General features: G+C 38.2%; 1 protein-coding gene across 3 annotated transcripts in view; it reads right to left on the bottom strand.

Moving 5' to 3' along the window:
- The window catches only part of AKAP6 (A-kinase anchoring protein 6), a 401,429-nt gene that overhangs the window by 111,618 nt on the left and 269,583 nt on the right, over positions 1-20,228 (bottom strand). For all 3 annotated transcript variants that reach the window (XM_070358705.1, XM_070358707.1, XM_070358706.1), the window contains exon 9: positions 11,191-11,311. In XM_070358705.1, the coding sequence (XP_070214806.1) occupies positions 11,191-11,311 (121 nt within the window). The remainder of the gene's footprint in view (positions 1-11,190; positions 11,312-20,228) is intronic.

Genomic DNA, 20,228 nt, shown 5'->3' with positions numbered 1-20,228 from the left:
AGTTTGGAATAAGGTGGAGCCATGCAATTAGTTCAACCCAATGATTTTAAGAGGAAGTGACATGTGATTCTTTCAAGGAGAAGATTGATACCCAGAATGAGACCCTCCAGAAGTCTCTTTCCTCTTTGCCACATTGAGGGAATATTTAAGAGGCTGACTAGTCCATCAGTCTGAGTCCTGGAGTTAGTAACAATATCAAGAATAGCCCATAACTCACTTGTGATGGACACATAATACATAATGAGAAATTAATCTTTGCAGGTTTAAACCTTTGAGATTTTGGGGCTGTTTGTTATCTCAGCAAACCCTAGCCTATCCTAAGAAACTAGTTCTGTTATCTTTTAGACTAACCAGTTAACCTCTCTGTATTTCAAGCTCAGAGTACATGAAGTGGGGACAATAATTCAAGATCATCATTAGTATTAAATACAATAATGTGCATATGGCAAGAATTAAATACAATAATGTGCATAGGGCACTGACACAGTCTAATAGTAACATTCAACCAATGTTCGTTTTTGGTTTTTTTGTCCCACTATCCTACTCCTACCTCCTATCTCTCTCACACACACACAAACACACACTTCCCTTCTTATCAAATGGTGAAGTAGATAGCATCTGTCCTTGGGTCCTTTCCCAGATTTCTTCTCTCTACCCACTCTCCACTCTATTTTCCCTTCTCAGTGTCTTTCCATTTAAACTAGATGACAAAATTAGCATCGAATTCAATAGTATTCTCCCCCTGCCCATACACTGCTGCTGCTGCTGCTAAGTTGCTTCAGTCGTGTCCGACTCTGTGCGACCCCATAGATGGCAGCCCACCAGGCTCCCCCACCCTGGGATTCTCCAGGCAAGAACACTGGAGAGGGTTGCCATTAGAGTACATTCTTTTTTATTATAAAGAAATGAGTCTTAACGATAGGCTTTAAGGCAGTGCGGATGTTTAGTAATGGAGATAAGATAGTTTGGATTGGGAATACCTAATACTCTAAAAATTATGAAAGTAAAAGTGTTAGTCACTCAGTCATGTCTTTATGAGTCAAGTCTTCACTCAGTCATAACTTTTTGCAACCCCATGGACTGTAGCCCACCCAGCTCTTCTGTCCATAGGATTCAAGCAAGAATACTGGAGTGGGTTGCCATGCCCTTCTTCAGGTGATCTTCCTGACCCAGGGGTTGAACCCAGGTCTCCTACATTAAAGGCAGATTCTTTATCACCTGAGCCACCTGGGAAGCCCTTTTAGAACACTGGAGTGGGTTGCCGTTCCTTTCTCCAGGGGATCTTCCCCACCCAGGGATCAAACCTGTGTCTCTTCCATCTCCTGCACTGGCAAGCAGGTTCCTTACCACTAGCGTCACCTGGGAAGACTTTACCATAAAGACATGAATCTCAAGGATGGGATTTAAGGCAGTGTGGATATTTAGTAATGGAGATAAGATAGTTGGGATGGGGAATACCTAATAGTCTAAAAATTATGTCCCTTGGACAACCACACATCTCCTTCTTTCTAAAGTTAGACATGGTAGTAAAACAAGGACAAGAAGGAAGGAGGTTTATAAAAAAAAAGGGGGGGGGGGAGAAGTTAACAAGTTTATTAGTGAAAGCACTGTGGCTGAACTTTGCCTGCCCCTGCTCCATCCCCAGCTGGCAATCGCCAGTCTACTGTGACAGCTACCAGGACTTCTTTTGAAATAACCAAAACATTATTTAGCTACCCTTCCAGCATGGCTCAGTGGTAAAGAATCTATCTGCATGCAAGAGATGCAGGTTTGATCCCTGGGTTAGGAAGATCCCCTGGAGAAGAGAATGGCTACCCATCCAGTATTCTCCCCTGGGAGATTCTATGAACAGAGGAGCCTGGCAGAATACAGTCCATGGGGTAGTAAAAAGTCAGACATGACTTAGCAACTAAACAACAGCAACAAGAAGCCTCATCTCCCAGCTTTAGGAATATATGCATGAAATCCTAGCAAACTGTAAAACTCAGAATGATAATAAAGATAAAATATTTGGCTTTAATAGCATACATATCATATACTTCCTTATGGTTACCATAACCAACAGCTTCTTCATGTAATTATATGGAACATTAACCTAACATTTATCCTTTTTATATTAAGACCCTTTTGCGAATGCCAAAAAAAGATGTCAATGTCATAAAATATTAAAAACAATATTTGGTTTTTATCTTTTAATTTTGGCAGTTTGGGAGGGGCAAAATAAATAACCCCCAGTTCTTACCACGGTTGTCTGTAAAGTTTAATCACACAACATACAACTTTTTTCCTAGCGTCAAACCAGATTAGCCTAAATATGAATAGAACCACTAAAGATAAGCAATTTAAAAATAGGAAATACTAAAAAGTAGGTGAGGGACATTTCCCTTAACTCACTGACTTGAAACATATATTTATATAGTATTGAGCAGTTCAGGAGCCAAAGACAACAGTAAACCAAACACCTTTTCTTATAAGGAATGTAAATGTCCCTCTTATTCATTTCTATAAAACTAGGAAGAAATCTACAAACATGTAGAGTTAAAGCCAAATCTTGCAGCTTAACAGAGGTGGGGATTCATGTCTAATTAAGTAAAAGTCATTTTTCAAAAGTTAAAGGGTGAAATTTTTGCAATTTAATCCAAAATTTTATTAGCAAACTTTAATGATTATCCTGATTGCAATTAATAAAAAGCTCCCAAACAGGTCAACTCATTTAAGTGCTATCTGTAATCATTTGTATTTTAACATGATGGTTATTACTTATTACCCTGAAACCAAGAAGCACAATGAGATATTGATTACTTTTAACCTTTAGAGCCAAGGATTCAGGAAAGGTTAGAGTAGGGGAACATTCTTCCTTTCTTGGCTGGCAATGTATAGCCTTCAGGAGAATTCAAATGATTCCCATTGGCCAAGTAGATCCAAGATTAGTTTATTCCCTGGGCTGACAAGAAATGATGATGCTTTTAAAAATAACACCCAGCAGTACTGGGTAAAGTGTTACATTTATATAACCAATGGCCTCAAGATGTGCTTCACATCACAGCAAGTCTCAGGCTGTTAACCCTTTACCAAGATTTGTTTATCCAAGTATTTTGTTGGATATTAAAAGTAATAGTTTTAATTGGAATAAACTCATCCATTAAACCAAGTTCTCTGGTAGTTTCCAAAAAGCCGAACACAATCACTAGCCCACTGCTGGTCACTAGCATTTCTTTTTGTTTTCTTTTTCCATGACAACATTTAAAAATAATTTTCACGTTGTGCCACTGAGAAGCAGTGAGTTCTAGGTAAGGGCCAGCAAAATTACGGGCAAGGGAAACATAACTGTTATGTGTTAGATTAATTTGCAGAACACTTGGCATTATTATTGCCAAGTCGTCAAATTGTTCCAAGTTGTTCCGGAAGGTTGTTATTAATAGTATGTTTTCTGAGGAAAGTTCTGTCTACTTTTGGAACTGCATTTCTGTTGCCAAGGAAACTCCTTTAAGCACAGTTTTCTAGGAGCACACTGCTGCTTTTGTTTGCCAGTGTCCTATTCATATCATCTAAGTAAGCGTTTTACATGCTCCAGCCTTCAGTCCCAAATGTTGAAGTTTTAGCCCATTTAAGTTGCTTTTTCAAACATAGCTAATGCTGGCTATGATTGCCCTCTCTCTTCCTCCCCCTACACTCTACACCCTCCACCCAAAGCCCCCTCTCCCCTCCTTCTTCCCACTCTCCCTCCAACATGCCCAAATCTTACTATTCAAGGTATATTTTTAAAAAACAGTTACATTAAGAAAGATAGTTTTCACAAGTTTTTGATAAATTAACTTCAATTTGAATAATAATTCATAGGTTGTAGCATGAGTCCTTCAAGTGTTAATTATCTTTTCACTCTGAAATTAATGTAGTCATTTCCTACTGACTCCTCTACCCCATTTATTGAAGTGCTGAGGAAAACATGTCATTGAGTCCTGAGCCAGCCCTGTTGTTGTGATTAAGCGTGGTCACATGGCCCATCTCTGCCAAAAGGAGGGCCCTGAGAAAAGGTGACAAAGACAGTGATTTCCTGTCAGCAAAGAGTACGACAGGGCTGTCTAGAAGTGATGCAAATGAGGGGAACTTTCCCCACGGCTTGTTTGATCCACTCTAGGCCAGAGCAGGCCAGGCCAGGGAGAGAGGGAGCAGTACAATACAGCTGAGGCTGCCCAGAGAGCCAACGCACCTTCCGGACAGTAGCTCACCCGCCAGAGACAAAACCTGCTGGCGGGGCTTCCCTTCCTTGCCCCTCTGCACACAGAGCCAGCTATTTCTTGGCATACTATTCTCTTAACATCCTTCTTTTTTTTCCCCCTTTTAAAAAAGCAATGCAAATAGGTATGATAAGCTCCAGCATAAATCGAGTTTTATATATTGTTCAGAAACCACATCCATCTACTTTTTATTCTAACAGTTTCAGGATAAGTTTTGCCCTCTCTCAAAAAAGAAAAGAAAAAATATATATATACATACACACGGGACTTTTTGAACTTTAAAAAAATGGAACAACAAATTCACTTCTAGACAGCAGTGGAGACAGCCTAGGTTTTTCCATTCTGATTGCTTTAAAAATGATTAGATAATGTTTTTTGCAATATTATAATGATTTTAAGCATATTCTTCTTATCTTAATGGAGTTTTAATCTAACATACAATTAAGCTCTACAATTAATCTACTGGGAAAGAGGTAAAAAATCATCATTAGGTTCTTGTGCCTGATATACCTGATACATTTTTACCTTGACTGCTTCACTAACTAGTAATTTGCTTCCTTTGAACAATCAAGGTAGAAAATTTGGATATTGAAATTCCAATATAAAGCCTAATTAACAGAATTTAATTTTTTGACATGTACTTTTATTCTGTACACCAACATGTAAGTTAAAAAAAAAAGTTAATGGACTTTCTTCTATTTTAAGCCTAGTTACTGTGACCTGGACCGTGAACCAGCCTACCATTACATTTTTAAGAGCTCAAGTTCAGGCATAAACGTCTCAAGCCACATTTAAAATTATACAAATCAATATAATCCAGAACAAAATGAAAGAAAACTATTGTAGAGAGCTGAATTTACAAAATACAGGGCAAGCATGATTAATTTGTTTTCTATGATCAGTTCATAACTATGACAACATCATTTTGGCATCAATAGTTGTAAAAACAAAATAAGTCAACTATGTCCCATTTTTCTTCTTTTACACTGTATTTCTTATTCCCTAGAATTTCTTATCCCATTCCATATACATGTTTATTTTAAAAGTCACATTGGTTGTCTTATAATACACATCTAAATTCTCTAAAGTAACATTTTCTCCTTTTAAAATTTACCCCTTTCTCTTGTTTGGCTTTTTTTCTCCCCCTGAAACAATTCTTTTTTCAGTGTTTTGGTTTTAAAACCTGTTTGTATTTGATTTTTTAGCATTTTCTTACCTATTCATTTGTCTACCCATGATTGTAATTTACTCCTCTGTTCCTTTTTTCCTTTGGTTAACTTTGTATTAACTGATTTAAACTGTTTTTCTATCTCTTCAATGTTTACATTTCTTTCTCATTTTACAAATAACCTCTTCTTTTCCCATATATAATATTGATGTCCTTTCGTTAATTCCATCTGGCCAAACTATCATTGAAAAAAGCCACTTATGGATGAGAGCTGTGCTCAGCTAAGCATTACCTGGCAACAGAGTCAGAGTAAACATAACTAACTCACTTGTGAGAAGTATTATGTCTACCTGTAAGAAATAATTGTGGTTAGCTATTTCTCTATTGTACCATTTTAATCCCTTATATTAAAAAAAAATCCTAACAAGATATTTTCATTTCTAAGTATCAAAATAAACTTAATTTCTCCAAGGAAATATAATGTGTTTTTTTTTTCATGGAAAATGTGAATTTATCATCTGAGCATATTTCCCTCTTTGCTTTCACTACCAGGAAACCCAGAAAAACTTGTAGGATCTTTAGTAGTTGTGTAGGACTTTATAGTCCATGTGACTACATATTAAGTCTTCTTACAGAAACAGAATCCAGCCTACATATATTTTCCCAGTTCTGATTTGTACTTATATATTAAACATATTTTTATTATTTCCCTGTGAAGTCGTAGGCCATGCTAAGTCACTTCAGTCGTGTCTGACTCTTTGCAATCCTATGGACTGTAGCCCATCAGGTTCCTCTTTCAATGGGCTCTCTGGGCAGGAATACTGGAGTGGATTGCCACGCCCTCCTTCAGGGGAATCTTCCTGAACGGGACTGAAACCACGTCTCCTGTGGCTCCTATACTGCAGGTGGATTCTTCACCACTGAACCACGTGGGAAGCCCGCGAAGTCTTATAAACAACCTCAAACCATTAACAAAATAAAAATTACTATGTTTAGTGAGCACTGTATTATATAGAATGAATGAATTTTCCTTTTTCACAGAGGACATATTTTTTATAATACTTACACCAATGGAGAAAGATAGGACACTCGGATTTTTCCCACAAAAGCAGAAAACACGAATAACTAACCGCCTAAATTAAGTACAACACCTTCAGTGTAAATTCCCTGAAAGCATATACATCTTGGTTGAATTGTCAATATTACATTATTTTTAAGCTAGAAGAGTTATTTTTAACCTCTTAGAAGTAATATAATCTAATCTTTTATTGATGTGGAATAGCTAAGGCATTCACTCAAGGCACAAATCTCTAAATGTGATATTTTAGTGACCTTCATACTATCTGAGGGCTTCCCTGGTGGCTTAGATGGTAAAGAATCTGCCTGCAGTGTTGGAGACCCAGGTTCAAATCCTGAGTCAGGAAAATCCCCTGGAGAAGGGCATGACAACCCACTCCAGTATTCTTGCTGGGAGAACTCCATGAACAGAGGGGCCTGGTGGGCTACAGTCCATGGGGTCACAGAGAGTTGGACATGACTGAGCGACTAACACTTTCCTATTATCTGAAAGCAGCTCTTGTTCAACAATAACTATAAACACCAGCCCATAACTCCTGAATTTGGCTCTTGGAATTAACCCTTCATCTCTGAAATATCCAGCATGATTAGGGGCTCCGTCACCTGTGCTCTGCAGGCGGCAGAGACGGCAGTGCTCTGGGCCCTAGAATGAAGCCCCTGGCAGGGCACAGCCTCATGGCCCTCCAGGACTGGCTGCCTCTGCTGCGGACAGCAGCAACAGGCACAGCTGGCTCCAACTCTCCCATCATGGAGATGCTTCCAGGCCACTCAGTTTATAAAATGTACAGGATGGGGGAGGAGCTGTCCTGAGCTTCTCTGAGCCCAAGAATAATGCCACCTTTGATCTGTAGGAATGAAAAATAAAGCTTTTCCTTGGCAAGTGGGTTTTAAATATTTCTCCATTAATAGTTAATGCACATTCAGACCAGCAGAGTGACAGCTCCCTGTGATTATGAATTCTGGCTTCGTAATGCTAGTCCAAATAGGAGCTGAACTTTCAAAATCACGGTGTTACTTTTGACAAATTAAATTGTCCTACTTAGGAAGGTAGGAGGCATGAAGAGAAAGAAAGTGAGAGAGTGGGAGTAAATTCTCCTTGGAGGTGATTCTCAGATTGAGGAAGAAAGAAACGAGAAAAGACTACCTTTGTGTTTTCTAAGCTGATGATACTGCCGATGTTTATTAGAAAACAGCTTCAGAAGATCCCCATGCTGATGCTGAGCCAGACCAAGAAGGGGAAAGGACAGACATTGGCAGCATGTCTCACTATCTCCAAACAAAGAAGAAAATATATTTAAGGGAGTGGTTGCATTTTAATAAGAATCAGGTCATTCTTAGGGCCCAGCAATTTAAAACTAATCAGAAAGAAAATGATTTTAAATTTCTAACAATCTGAAAATAACAAGAAATTTTTTAAACAGATAATCCACTTTATAGCCCATTGTAATATTAAGGATCTAAATTATGTGAGGTTGCATTAGTGTATTCTCTGCCTTTCAAAACTAATTCTTTCCCCTTCAAAGTTCCTTGAGCATTCTGGTGTTTTGGGGTAACCAAGATATTACAACACGTGCTCCACTCAGGAAGTCTGCTGAATGAATTGTCTGGTCTTTATCTGAAGTTCCATATCTAGGAGTCACATGATTTTTTAGCAGAGACAAGAATATAAAATAAAGTCAGGAAGGTAGTACCAAATGTTGAAAATGCTAATAAAAAAAAAAACAAAAACAACTTCTTACTCTCTGACTACCATCTTACTATATTCCTCTAATGTAAAAGTTTCAAAGGTGAACTTCAGGGATCAACCTAGGGACTGAGCAATGCAGAACTGGGGTGTGGGCATGCCTCTCCATGCCAGGAAATCAGCTGAATGATGAAATAGAGAGAGCCTTACTCCTCACCAGGGAGAGGAGGACAAAAGTTTCAAATTCTATGATAACAGGAATAACTGTCCTGATCTACAGTTCCTGGGAATTTACCATAACTCAGTTGAAGTCTCTCTTAAAAGCTGTTCACTCTCATTCTTTTCATTAATGGCAGGGATAGTGAACTTCAATGTCATCCTTCATTGTTATAACTCAACAATGATTAGTTCAGTATCAACTATGTAAGATGCTTTGCTAAATAACATAAAGAATACCAGTGGAAAGCGTTTTTCTCATTGTTACACAAGCGTTTTATCAAACGAACATGACACAGACAAGCTGAGATAGATGAAAATTCTGTGAAAAGAGCTGGGTGTCCCGTTGAGTTGTTGCGATGACTGGAGGAACACGAATCACAAATACCCCGTAGTGGAAGGAAAAGACCTACAAATGAATTTTTTTGTCCCAGGTGCTGATGGTGCCCCTGGTGAAAAAGGCTGATGACACGTTGGTAATTTTTAGGGCCAACAAATTTTAAGATTAAAGATGAATAAGGTAGATTCAAATGGTATCGAAAGCCTAGAAAGGTCTGGGGACCAACTGAAAAGCTTTAGTCCTTTAGGGGTCTCTGTGATCCACTGGCTTCAAATCTCACTTTCCCAAGGCATCAGTTGAATTGATTCCTAGAAAAGCAGATTAGAAAGAGAAATGGGACACTGGAAATGTTGACCTAACCTGAGAATCCCTGGGGATTCTTGGCAAAGGCCTGAAATTAATTTTCTGCCATCAGTTTTTCTAACTCAGCAGCCACCCCAAGTTCTAAATGAGTCCTTCATCAATACCCTCAAGACTGTTTTGGAGATTTCTAAACTTCTGGAATAATTTGGGAGCTTATATAAAGAGAGACACTCCATAAACCTGTAACATTGCCTTTGGTTTCTAACCTAATCTATAATTTGTTTATAAGCCAAATGCAAAATTAGTGCGAATCTAGTGAGCTTAGATATACTGACACAAGTCACAAATGAAGAACCCCAGTACAAAAATGTTTGGAAAAGCACTATACTCCAGAAGTACTGAGTGGGAGGAATAATGGCCTTCAATATGCCAGAATGGAAATTCGCAGGCAGAGCACTTAACAAGGAAACCACAAGCAAAAGAAGACTGCACTTTTTGTTCAGTGATTTCCTATTAATTGTGATGTAAATTATATGAATGCGATTTTGACAAAGAAGAGCACTGTTTCTAAAAAAAATAGTGGTTTATGTGCAAAATACAAAATGCATCAAGAAAAAGAACTTTAGCATCATGGATGCAGTAAACTCTGAGATAATGGCTTATGATTAGATAACTTTCACATTATTATTTTTTTCTTTTTTACCTAGACTTTTAATGCTTAAGTCTTTGGGATAAAGCAAATATTAACAAACAATTAATATAGATTTACAGGCATCTTTCATACATAAGTCTTGATCTCGGCATGACATACAAAATCATCTCACTTTGGTTACATTAGGTTGAAATTGTTATTCTAACAATATGTGCTGCCAGACAATGGATGGTAGCTTTGTGGCTAATGTGGACAGCTATCCATACAGGAAACAGCTAGCAGTCAACAAACTTGATTAATGTTGGGCAGAATTCTTTAGGAAGTAAAATATCACCATTTGCTGAGTCCCCAGGGAGCTTATATCTTCAGTTAACTAAGATGATTCCCAGGGGACACAAATTAAAGTCTACCACACCCTTGAAAATACATATGTCTCTTTAGAGGAAGTAAAAGTTAAAATAATATATTATAGAAAGGTAACTTAAAATGATAAAAAATTGGAGAAGAAAGAAGACAACTTCTATTTGACCTTGAACGTACTTCTTATTCTATAAGAAATTTTAAAAAGCTAGAGGGTAGTTGTTTCTTGTCATTATACTGTTGCTGATTCTGTGGTTAGTTATTAATTTTATTTTTTATGATTCACAATCTGCTCTTTGAAATATGCCATATGCTCAAAGCAATTCAAGGATGACAACTGTCAGAATTACTCCAATAAAAATTGCCTAAATGAGGAAGATTTACTGCAGTCTGATATTTCAGTGGAAAGTCCCTCTACCCTCCCCAACTGCTTTTTCAGACACTGTGAATATTGCAACCATTTTTTCAAGTCAAATCACATGACTGTTTTGCAAAAACTTCTAGGACAATCTAAGTAGAATCGGTGAAACACAGTAGGCTAAGGGTGAATTAACAGACATGGAAAACAATATAAATAGTTATTAGATGGATTGCCTGCAATCAATGTGTGAGTTCCAAGCCAGTTTTCTTAAATCACACACAATGCATTGACTTAATATGACAACGTCTGTGCTATGTAACACTAATAAACATTAAATTGGACAAGCCCTGTACCCTGGAAGCAGCAAGCCAATTGGAAGGCATTTTTTTTTTTTAATCTCTGGAAATATCTGAGGGGTGGACAGAATCCACCTGAGTGCTCCAATCACAATACATTTTGTTAAATGTTACCAGTCCATTTATCCTTCATTTTGTTTCAGTCTATTTATTAATGCAGTTTCATTTATTATTATTCATCTTGAAGATAAATCTTTGTCCTTCTATAGAATTACACCAAATAGAATGTGATAAAGGGAACTTCCTTGCAATTATGATGTCGGTGCAGTCTGTCAGCACACAGGGGATGGAAATGAGTTTGGGGACAGGGAAGGGAATTCTAATAGACACCACGATACATACAATGAACGCAAAAGATATCCTGAGAGAGAGAGAGACTTGTCAGGCTAATCAGATCTTCCCCAGCAAGGTAAAGGCAAGAAGGGTAGCTCTAACCTTGTAAAGATGCTGCTGCTGCTCCTCTGACATCATCAGGTCGTGGCTGTCCATCACGAGGGACTCCATGTCAATCAGCCAATCCCAGAGCTCCTGATATTCTGAATCAAAGTCCAGAAGCCTGAAGATAAGGCACAAAATGTATTATGCATAAATACAGTGTAGTTGTTAAAAATCTCATATTAGAATAATATATTCTTGCAAACCTATGATGTTCCTGGGTGATACCTGTAAAAAGAGAAGGAAAAATTCTCGGTGTGGTTACACAGTGGGCCAGATAGGAACTCAAGCTTGTGACATAGCCATTTTCTTAGATTTTGAAAACATAACATGTAATTCTGATGCTTGTACCTGAGACATATTATGGCTATTTCCATTCACTCACCCTTTCTGAGGATTTGCAACATTTGAACAAAATGATTTGAACAAAATGAACAATGTCCTTGAAAAAGAGCATGCCATATTTAACAGACTGAGACATGGAGGGTCAGTGCCTTGGGAAGGTTACCCAGTCCAGAATCTGCGGTACAAATAGCACTCTCAACATTCAAACCTCTTTCTCTTTGACTAGATTTTCCATGGATACTGCATGCATCCTAATATATTCATGACTAAGAATACTAATTCAGCTAATTTCTATATATGATCACTATATACTACCATACCCAAAATATTATTTTCACTGGGAAATGACTCAATCATTTATCTGTCCCTCTGCTGTCTATCTGCCTATCTCTGCAAACGTATATCCTACATTTATTGTCATGGATGAGTGGCCAGCATTTCAGTTTAACACTCAGAGATAGGCTTGAGTGACTCTGGTAAGCCAGTGAGAACCAGGGGCAGATCCAGTATTAGACAGGTGTTCCCCACAGACATGTAGGAAACAAAGGTAAGGACAGGAAGTCAAAACAATGAATCTCTGAATAGCCAGCAATCATTAAAATTCAAAGGAGGATCACTATGGTTTTCAACAAAATAAATCATTAGAATAAGGAGCTTAAAAGGATTAATGTGATTCTCTATTGAAAGCCTGGTGAATAAGTAAAGCTCAGATTCTTCTAAAACACTGTGATCAGAAAATGAAAGTGCAGAATGAAAAAAAAAAAAAAACTATGACTTTGTCCTTCTCCCCAAAATCATCCCGCTAAAAGAAATCTTCGAGTCTTGTCAAACTCTGAGCAAAACCCTATCAGTACTAATGAAGCAGCAGCCTCAGGTATGAATCTGAACTTATCAACTGGCATCTTATTACCGCCTTGTCCCTGTCTCTACACATGAAATGACTGCTTTTCAAAAAAGTGAACATCTGCTTTTCATAACTTAAACAATTTAATCTTAATAGATCTGTCAAAAAATTAAGGTGTATCTGGTGATGGAGTCTAGACCTAGAATCGTCTATTTTAATTACTTTTCCATAATTTTAAAGTTTTTTGATTAGAACCATAAGCACCCAGGCCAAGGCTTATCATTGGCTAACACGTAGAATGAATGAATAAATGTTTAGTGAATGTCAATGATGGATATAATCGATGTAACCAAAACCTTCAGTAAGACTAAGGTGGTCTAGAGCTGTGCTTTCAAACTTTACTGTGGATATGGCATAGCTGAGAATCCTGTTGAAATGCAGATACTGACTCAGTACTTTTAGGGTTGGGTCTGAGACTGTTTGAAGTAAGTGTTGGCAACTGGCAACCCTGCTGCTCCTAGGTCATGCTTTTGGGTAGTAAGGACTTACTTACAAGTATACATGAAATCTTAAATAGTACTAAGAGTACTATTTAAGTACTATTTAAATACTAACAAGCAAAAACCACTGCAACAGCAACCAATAAACCATTAGGCTTTTTAAAAATTCATTCTGTATACCCGTGACAAATTCATGTTGATGTATGGCAAAACCAACACAATATTGTAAAGTAATTAACCTCCAATTAAAATAAATAAATTTATATTAAAAATAAAAATTTAAAATAAAAAAATAAATAAAATAAAATTCATTCTGTGAGTGATTGATAAGGAATGACTAATAAGCATTTGCTCACACGGCAGGCACAATCACTTAGAAATATCTCCTGAATTATGTTTACTGTTTCTCTCCCCTTGTACCCTCTCACATTTTGACCACAAAGACGGGAAAGGTGACGTGCCATCCCCCAAATTAGGAGAGTATAATCCTAATACTCATATAGGTGAGAATATTAAAAGCAAAAGATAAAGGAAGGGAAAGGCTTCCCGCTTCCATCTCAGTGGACTTGGAGAATAAGAATGAAATAAAGGCAAGAGGAGCAGGTGCTCAGATGTGTGTCCCCCTCTCTCTTGGCTTAAGACCTAAAGGGAAAGCCACAAGCACGAGGATGCTTTTCCTGCTACATAGTCTGGGAGACTGCCTTAAACAATGCCCTCACAATAACCTGAGGTAGGGATGTTGCAAAGAGTTGTGGTCAGGACTCCCTTTGCTACTCTGTTCTCTTTCCCCACATGAGACTGTTCTCTCATCCTCCCATGAGGTTTCTGGGAGTTCAGCTGGTGAACTTGACGGAGGCATTACCATGGCAACAGAGACACAATGACCTCTAAGGAGAGCCAGGGGGGCCTCTGAAGCCAGACCTCCGAGAGCTGGCTGGGCCAGTGAAGACTGAGATGAAGCTTAGTCAGCAGGAAATACCTCCTGAACCAAGCCAAGAGATAACAACACAGCCACAGGCCTCTGTCAGGTACAACCTCATAATGTAATGGCAGGGCAAGACCCATTTCATGGAACCTAACCAGCCTGCATCCAGGGGCCACATTAAGCCAGAGGGCCTCACTGTACCCCAGAATCACAAGATCACATAAGCCCCTTATATTGCTCAGATGCCATTTTGCACAAAAGAAGGGAGAGGAATGGGAAATCTGAAAAACAGCATTTATTCCAAGATGTTGTTCCCTAAAGAAAATATTAATTTGTTAGAAAAGGCTACAAGTATTGTGTATAAGAGCCTGAACTCTGATCTTAAAACCAGGTTTTTTCTGTTGTTATATCAATGATGTATGTAATTAGGAAGTCTCATAAATTATCAATCAGCAAGTGATAATAAGGGAACCTGTTTTCTTTTCCATATGTGTATGATTAAAAAAGAAGCTTTGACTATGACTAAACAATCCAAGGGCAAGGGGTGAATTTATCTTTGTATCCCTAATGCCCAGAATCAGTTCAGTTCAGTAGCTCAGTTGTGTCTGACTCTTTGCGACCCCACAGACTGCAGCACACCAGACTTCCCTGTCTATCACTAACTCCCAGAGCTTGCTCAAACTCATGTCCATTGAGTTGGTGATGCCATCCAACCATCTCATCCTCTGTCATCCCCTTCTCCTCCAGCCTTCAATTTTTCCCAGCATCAGGGTCTTTTCCAAAGAGTCAGTGGCCAAAATATTGGAGTTTCAGCTTCAACATCTGCTGCTACTGCTAAGTCGCTTCAGTCATGTCTGACTCTGTGCGACCTCTTAGACGGCAGCCCACAAGGCTCCCCCATCCCTGGGATTCTCCAGGCAAGAACACTGGAGTGGGTTGACATTTCCTTCTCCAATGCATGAAAGTGAAAAGTGAAAGTGAAGTCGCTCAGCCGTGCCCGACTCTTGGCGACCCCATGGACTGCAGCCCACCAGGCTCCTCCATCCATGGGATTTTCCAGGCAAGAGTACTGGAGTGGGGTGCCATTGCCTTCATCAGTCCTTCCAATGAATATTCAGGACTGATTTCCTTTAGGATGGACTGGTTGGATCTCCTTGCAGTCCAAGTAACTCCCAAGAGTCTTCTCCAACACCACAGTTCAAAAGCTTCAATTCTTCAGCACTCAGCTTTCTTTATAGTCCAACTCTCACATCCATACATGACTACTGGAAAAACCATAGCTTTGACTCTCTGGACCTCTGTCAACAAAGTAATGTCTCTGTTTTTTAATATGCTATCTATGTTGGTCATAGCTTTTCTTCCAAGGAGCATCTTTTAATTTCATGGCTGCAATCACCAGCTGCAGTGATTTTAGAGCCCAAGAAAATAAAGCCTGCCACTATTTCCATTGTTTCCCCATTTTTTGCCATGAAGTGATGGGAATGGATGTCATGATCTTAGTTTTTTGAATGCTGAGTTTTAGGCCAGCTTTCTCACTCTCCTCTTTCACTTTTATCAAGAGGCTCTTCAGTTCCTCTTCACTTTCTGCCATAAGGGGGTATCATCTGCATATCTGAGGTCACTGATATTTCTCCCAGAAATCTTGATTCCAGCTTGTTCTTCATCCAGTCCAGCATTTTGCATGATGTACTCTGCATCTAAGTTAAATAAGCAGGGTGACAATATACAGCCCGATGTACTCCTTTCCTGATTTGGAACCAGTCTGTTGTTCCATGTCCAATTCTAACTGTTGCTTCTTGACCTGCATACAGATTTCTCAGGAGGCAGGTAAGGTGGTCTGGTATTCCCATCTCTTTAAAGAATTTTCCACAGTTTGTTGTGATCTACACAGTCAAAGGCTTTGGCATAATGACCAGGATAGTACTTGATAAATGATGATGAATGAATATAGATAATGAAACCAAGAACTTTTAGTAGGGCAAGAATGACTTCAGAAGAGCAATACATGATAAAGATAATATTTCATCCTCAAATACCAATTGTGATACAGACAGGCTTTCCCATTCATTCTGAAGGTGAGATTTTGCCTTCAGTACACAATGGTACATTTGCTTACTTGAAATGATTATATACAGTATGCTCTCAATTAATGTGAGCTGCCTTTCCATTTCTTTCACATTATGCTTCTATGGTGAAAATTAAAGGAAATTTATGAATAGATTTTAAATAGATGAAAACTACATACAGGATGATAAAATGTTCAGAATCATGGAATTTTTTTTTTACTAGCTCTTTACCATGTCTTTACATCCATCGAGCTGTTCCCTCCTGTTACTCTCCCTATCAAAGGACTTAGAACAAAAGCCATTTCTTCCAGTTAAAGGTACCTCGGGCTCATTCTGAGATGATCTTCACTGGAGACCTGCAAGTGCTGAATGAATCTAACACAAATATTCACAATTCCTCCAGTCCAGTCTGTTTTCATCCTAGCTGAGAATACTTAAGCTTGAGTTTGTTAGATATGGTAAATGCTTTGGTTCTTTATTTTGTTTCATTAGTGTAGAATCAGCACTAGTGTTTTTCAAACGACAAATTCTCATCGGGTCCTAATACTGAAAAGCGAAAGCGTTAGTTGCTTCAGCAGTGTCCGACTCTTCGCAACACCGTGGGCTATGGTCCGCCATGCTCCTCTGCCCATGGAATTTCCCAGGTGAAAATACTGGAGTGGCTTGCCATTCCCTTCTCCAGGGATCTTCCCAACACAGGGATGGAACCTTAATTCTGAAGACAAAAACATATTTTAAGCACTTGTGCCTGATTTCAGATTCTTTGGCATGTGTTCATTCACAGCTTAGGAAAAACCTGACAGTTTTCCAAATTTAAGTGAAATCAAACATATAACTTGGTAACAAATCAGAAATAAATTATAGAATTTCTTTGTTGCTGCTTTTTTTAAATCTTCTGAAATGACTATAATTTAATGTGCTCATTATAGCAGGAAAATTCTGAGGCAAAGGAAGTAGCTTACTTTCTTCTGTTTATATTGCCTGCAAAGGTATGCTGTAGACTAGTGATTTTATAAAAGTCATCTTCTAAGGAAAATGCCAGCTACTACACAGAAAAACAGAAAAGATCATAGATGAGTGAATTATCAAGGGTAGCACAGAACTAGTTAGTTCTATAACCCTTTGCAGAATATGCTGATTCCATCCGCTGATTTCAGAACCAGGTACTTTTCCTTGAAGTCCTCATGACAAATGACCTCTCTTTAAAAGAGAGACAAAGATGATTGAAATTGTGGCAAATAGTTCAGAACCTTTCTTTTAAGGGCTATGAGTATAGGAACTGCTCTTTTGGAAGGATTTTCCTTTTAAAATTTTCTTTGTAAATGTGCTTGGGTTCCCGTCAACTGATTGATACAAATATATAATCTCCTAGACGTTAAAAGGTCTCAAAGCATACCTTTTCAGTACTCTATGAATACATTATACTCTATGAAAATGTTACAAAGCAGACTTGTACACTATTCTAAGACAGTGTTATAAATCAAACACATTACCAAAGTGATATTCTTTTGGATATTTTTCCTTTAAATTGCCATATTCCTGAAGGTTTCACAATAAAAGAGTTGGACATTCTATTGCAGATATAATATTACCAGTTTTGGAGCTTTATAAGCACAATCATGTAATGAGGAGAAAAAGTCTTCTAAATCAAAGTCAGGTTTTGTTAGATAAATACAGAATTATGTGTTCATTTCAGCGTCTGAAATTCTAATAAAGACAGAGACAAGTTATGGAAAGAAATAAACATGCAATTTTTTTCTTTAGTGTTTTTTATTTCTAAATTTGGGCTAACTACTATGATAATTGCCAAAAGTATTTCCCAATATCTTGTCCATCATTTTCTCTAACTTTTTCAGGTTTAAAAAAAAAAAAGATTCCAGGATTTTTCACCATGGAAATAAAATACTAACAAGACTGTTTAGTATCAATTTTTACAGATTGGATAGCAACATATTATTTGTGAGGCTGGCACAGTTTAAAAAATGATCCTTTCTCTAAACCCTGGTGGGACTTATGTTTGACCAGCTAAGTGTTTGAATACATAAATGCATTCAGCCTTTGGTATTTAAAGTGAGCATCATTAACTCAACATTTCAACTTAAACTTTGCTTAAAAGATAAAGTTTCACCCAAGTGAAATCAATGGAAGGTGTGTGTGAATATATGAGGTTCCAGCTTGGTCCACCAAGGAATTTTGATTAAATCAGACACCAAATGAAGAAATCATCAAAATAGAGCAACCAATAGTTGAAGAAAAGATAATACTAAAAAGGCCTGGAAGCTTTTCTACTAAGGCTGAGTAATACATATTTTGGAGCATTTAAGTATCCATCTTTTGTAAGCTTAATAGTTCCTTTCACATGAACATATCCAAAAACACAAGATCAGTTCCTGAGATACCAGCTTGTGTATGTTGGAATTTCTGTTAAGTGATCCAATTTTCCTAGCTTCTTTAGCATATTGATTCTTTCCCCAAATATTCACTAAGTGTTCACTGTTTGCATTATTTGCTCAAGGAAGTTTGCCTCTGGTTTTCAAAAAAGACACTAAAGGTAATGGTAGCAAAATCTCATAAAAATACACTTTAATATTATTAAAGGAAAACACTAATAACTGATTAGAATTTCCCATCATCCTCTATGCCATGTGTCATGTAAGCACAGGAGGGAGATAAAAGAGTGGCACCTAGTCCAATCACATTATCATTAAAGAATAAAATTTAGCTTTCCAGACATGAAATCTGATATGCACAGTTGCATGTAGAATCCCTTACCACTCTAAACATATTAAAGTGTGGACACTAATTTACTATTTTGAATGAAAATTCATGAGCCACTTCCTCATGAGAAAAGCAGCCTGCCTTTGCCATTAATAAATAAAAAGGAATATGGAGTTCTTTCCAGTAGTAATTTTCTCAATTCTCATATACACCCATGTACATGTGAAAATGTCTAAGAAAAATAAAATCAATCCTACAGATTTGTTAACGATAGGTCCCACTTTCTCATGGTCTCATGGACTGTTCATAAACTCTTGCTATTAAAATACAATCCATAAAGCAAAAAAATTCTAACCTCCAAGATTAGCCATAAAATTAGAAGTATTAATGTAAGTTTCTGGATATTTCTAGAAGATTCTGTTAGGCTGTCAGGAAGTCAAAACTCTCTCTAAATTTTCAGATAATACACTGGACTAAGTTCTAGCCAAAGAACTTGAAAACATTCTGAAAAATTTAGAAATGGTAGTGATTCTAAGACAAATGTGAGAACCCATATATCTAAAGACAAAGCAAGAGATAATGTTTAAAAAAGAGAGAGAGATAAACCTTCCTAAGTCATTGTCCATGTGTTAGAGGGTCTGGATCCAGACTTGCTTCTGGCACACTGCTGAGGGTTAGGTAGCTCAGCCTTTTGTAAAAAGTCTAGTCTATCCTATAACTCCCTGGTTTTCAAAGATTTAATAAGCAATAGAGAGTATTTGAGGAGGGTATGGCAAACCACTCCAGTATTCTTGTCCAGAGAATCCCCACAGACAGAGGAGCCTGGTGGGCCATAGTCCATGGAGTCACAAAGAGTCAGACATGATTGAGTGACTAAGCATAGCACAGAGAATATTCACCCTCAAGGTTAGGGCAGGGGATAAAAATGTGTGTGCTCAGTCACTCCAGTCGTGGCTGACTCTTTGAGACCCCACAGACTATAGTCCACCAGATTCCCCTGTCCGTGGTATTTCCCAGGCAAGAATACTGGAGTGGGTTGCCATCCTCCTCCAGGGGATCTTCCCAACCCAGGGATCGAACTCATGTCTCCTGTCTCATGTGTCTGCTGCATTGGCAGGTGGATGCTTTACCAGTGCGCCACCTGGGAAGCTCAGGAGGTAAATAACATAGGAATAACTCTCTGTCACCTAATCTCTAACAAAATCTTTGTGGAAGAATTACTATGGAGATCTCTCCCAGTATGACTTCATCTATCCTGTAAATTGGCTCTTAACTGAACTGTGCTTTGACATCACTTCTGCAGCCTACATCAAAAAACTGCCTTGGCAATTTGGTTTCTCTTACGAAAGTATTAGCTGCTCAGTCATGTCCGACTCTTTGTGACTCCATGGACTGTAGTCCGCCAGGCTCCTCTGTCCATGAGATTTCTCAGGCAAGAATACTGGGGTGGGTTGTCATTCCTTTCCCCAGGAGATCCTCCCAACTCAGGGATCAAACTCAGGTCTCTTGCATTGCAGGCAGGTTCTTAACCATCTGAGGCACCAGGGAAGAGATGGAGTATCACAGAGGCCTGTCTTCTCCTGAAAGAACTACAGGAGAAATCTGTCCCAGGACTCAGTGTGTTTCCCCAGATATATATT

Source organism: Bos mutus, chromosome 21 (assembly GCF_027580195.1).
Source record: "Bos mutus isolate GX-2022 chromosome 21, NWIPB_WYAK_1.1, whole genome shotgun sequence".
Taxonomy (NCBI): Eukaryota; Metazoa; Chordata; class Mammalia; order Artiodactyla; family Bovidae; genus Bos; species Bos mutus.
This window is presented reverse-complemented; position numbering and strand designations above follow the sequence as displayed.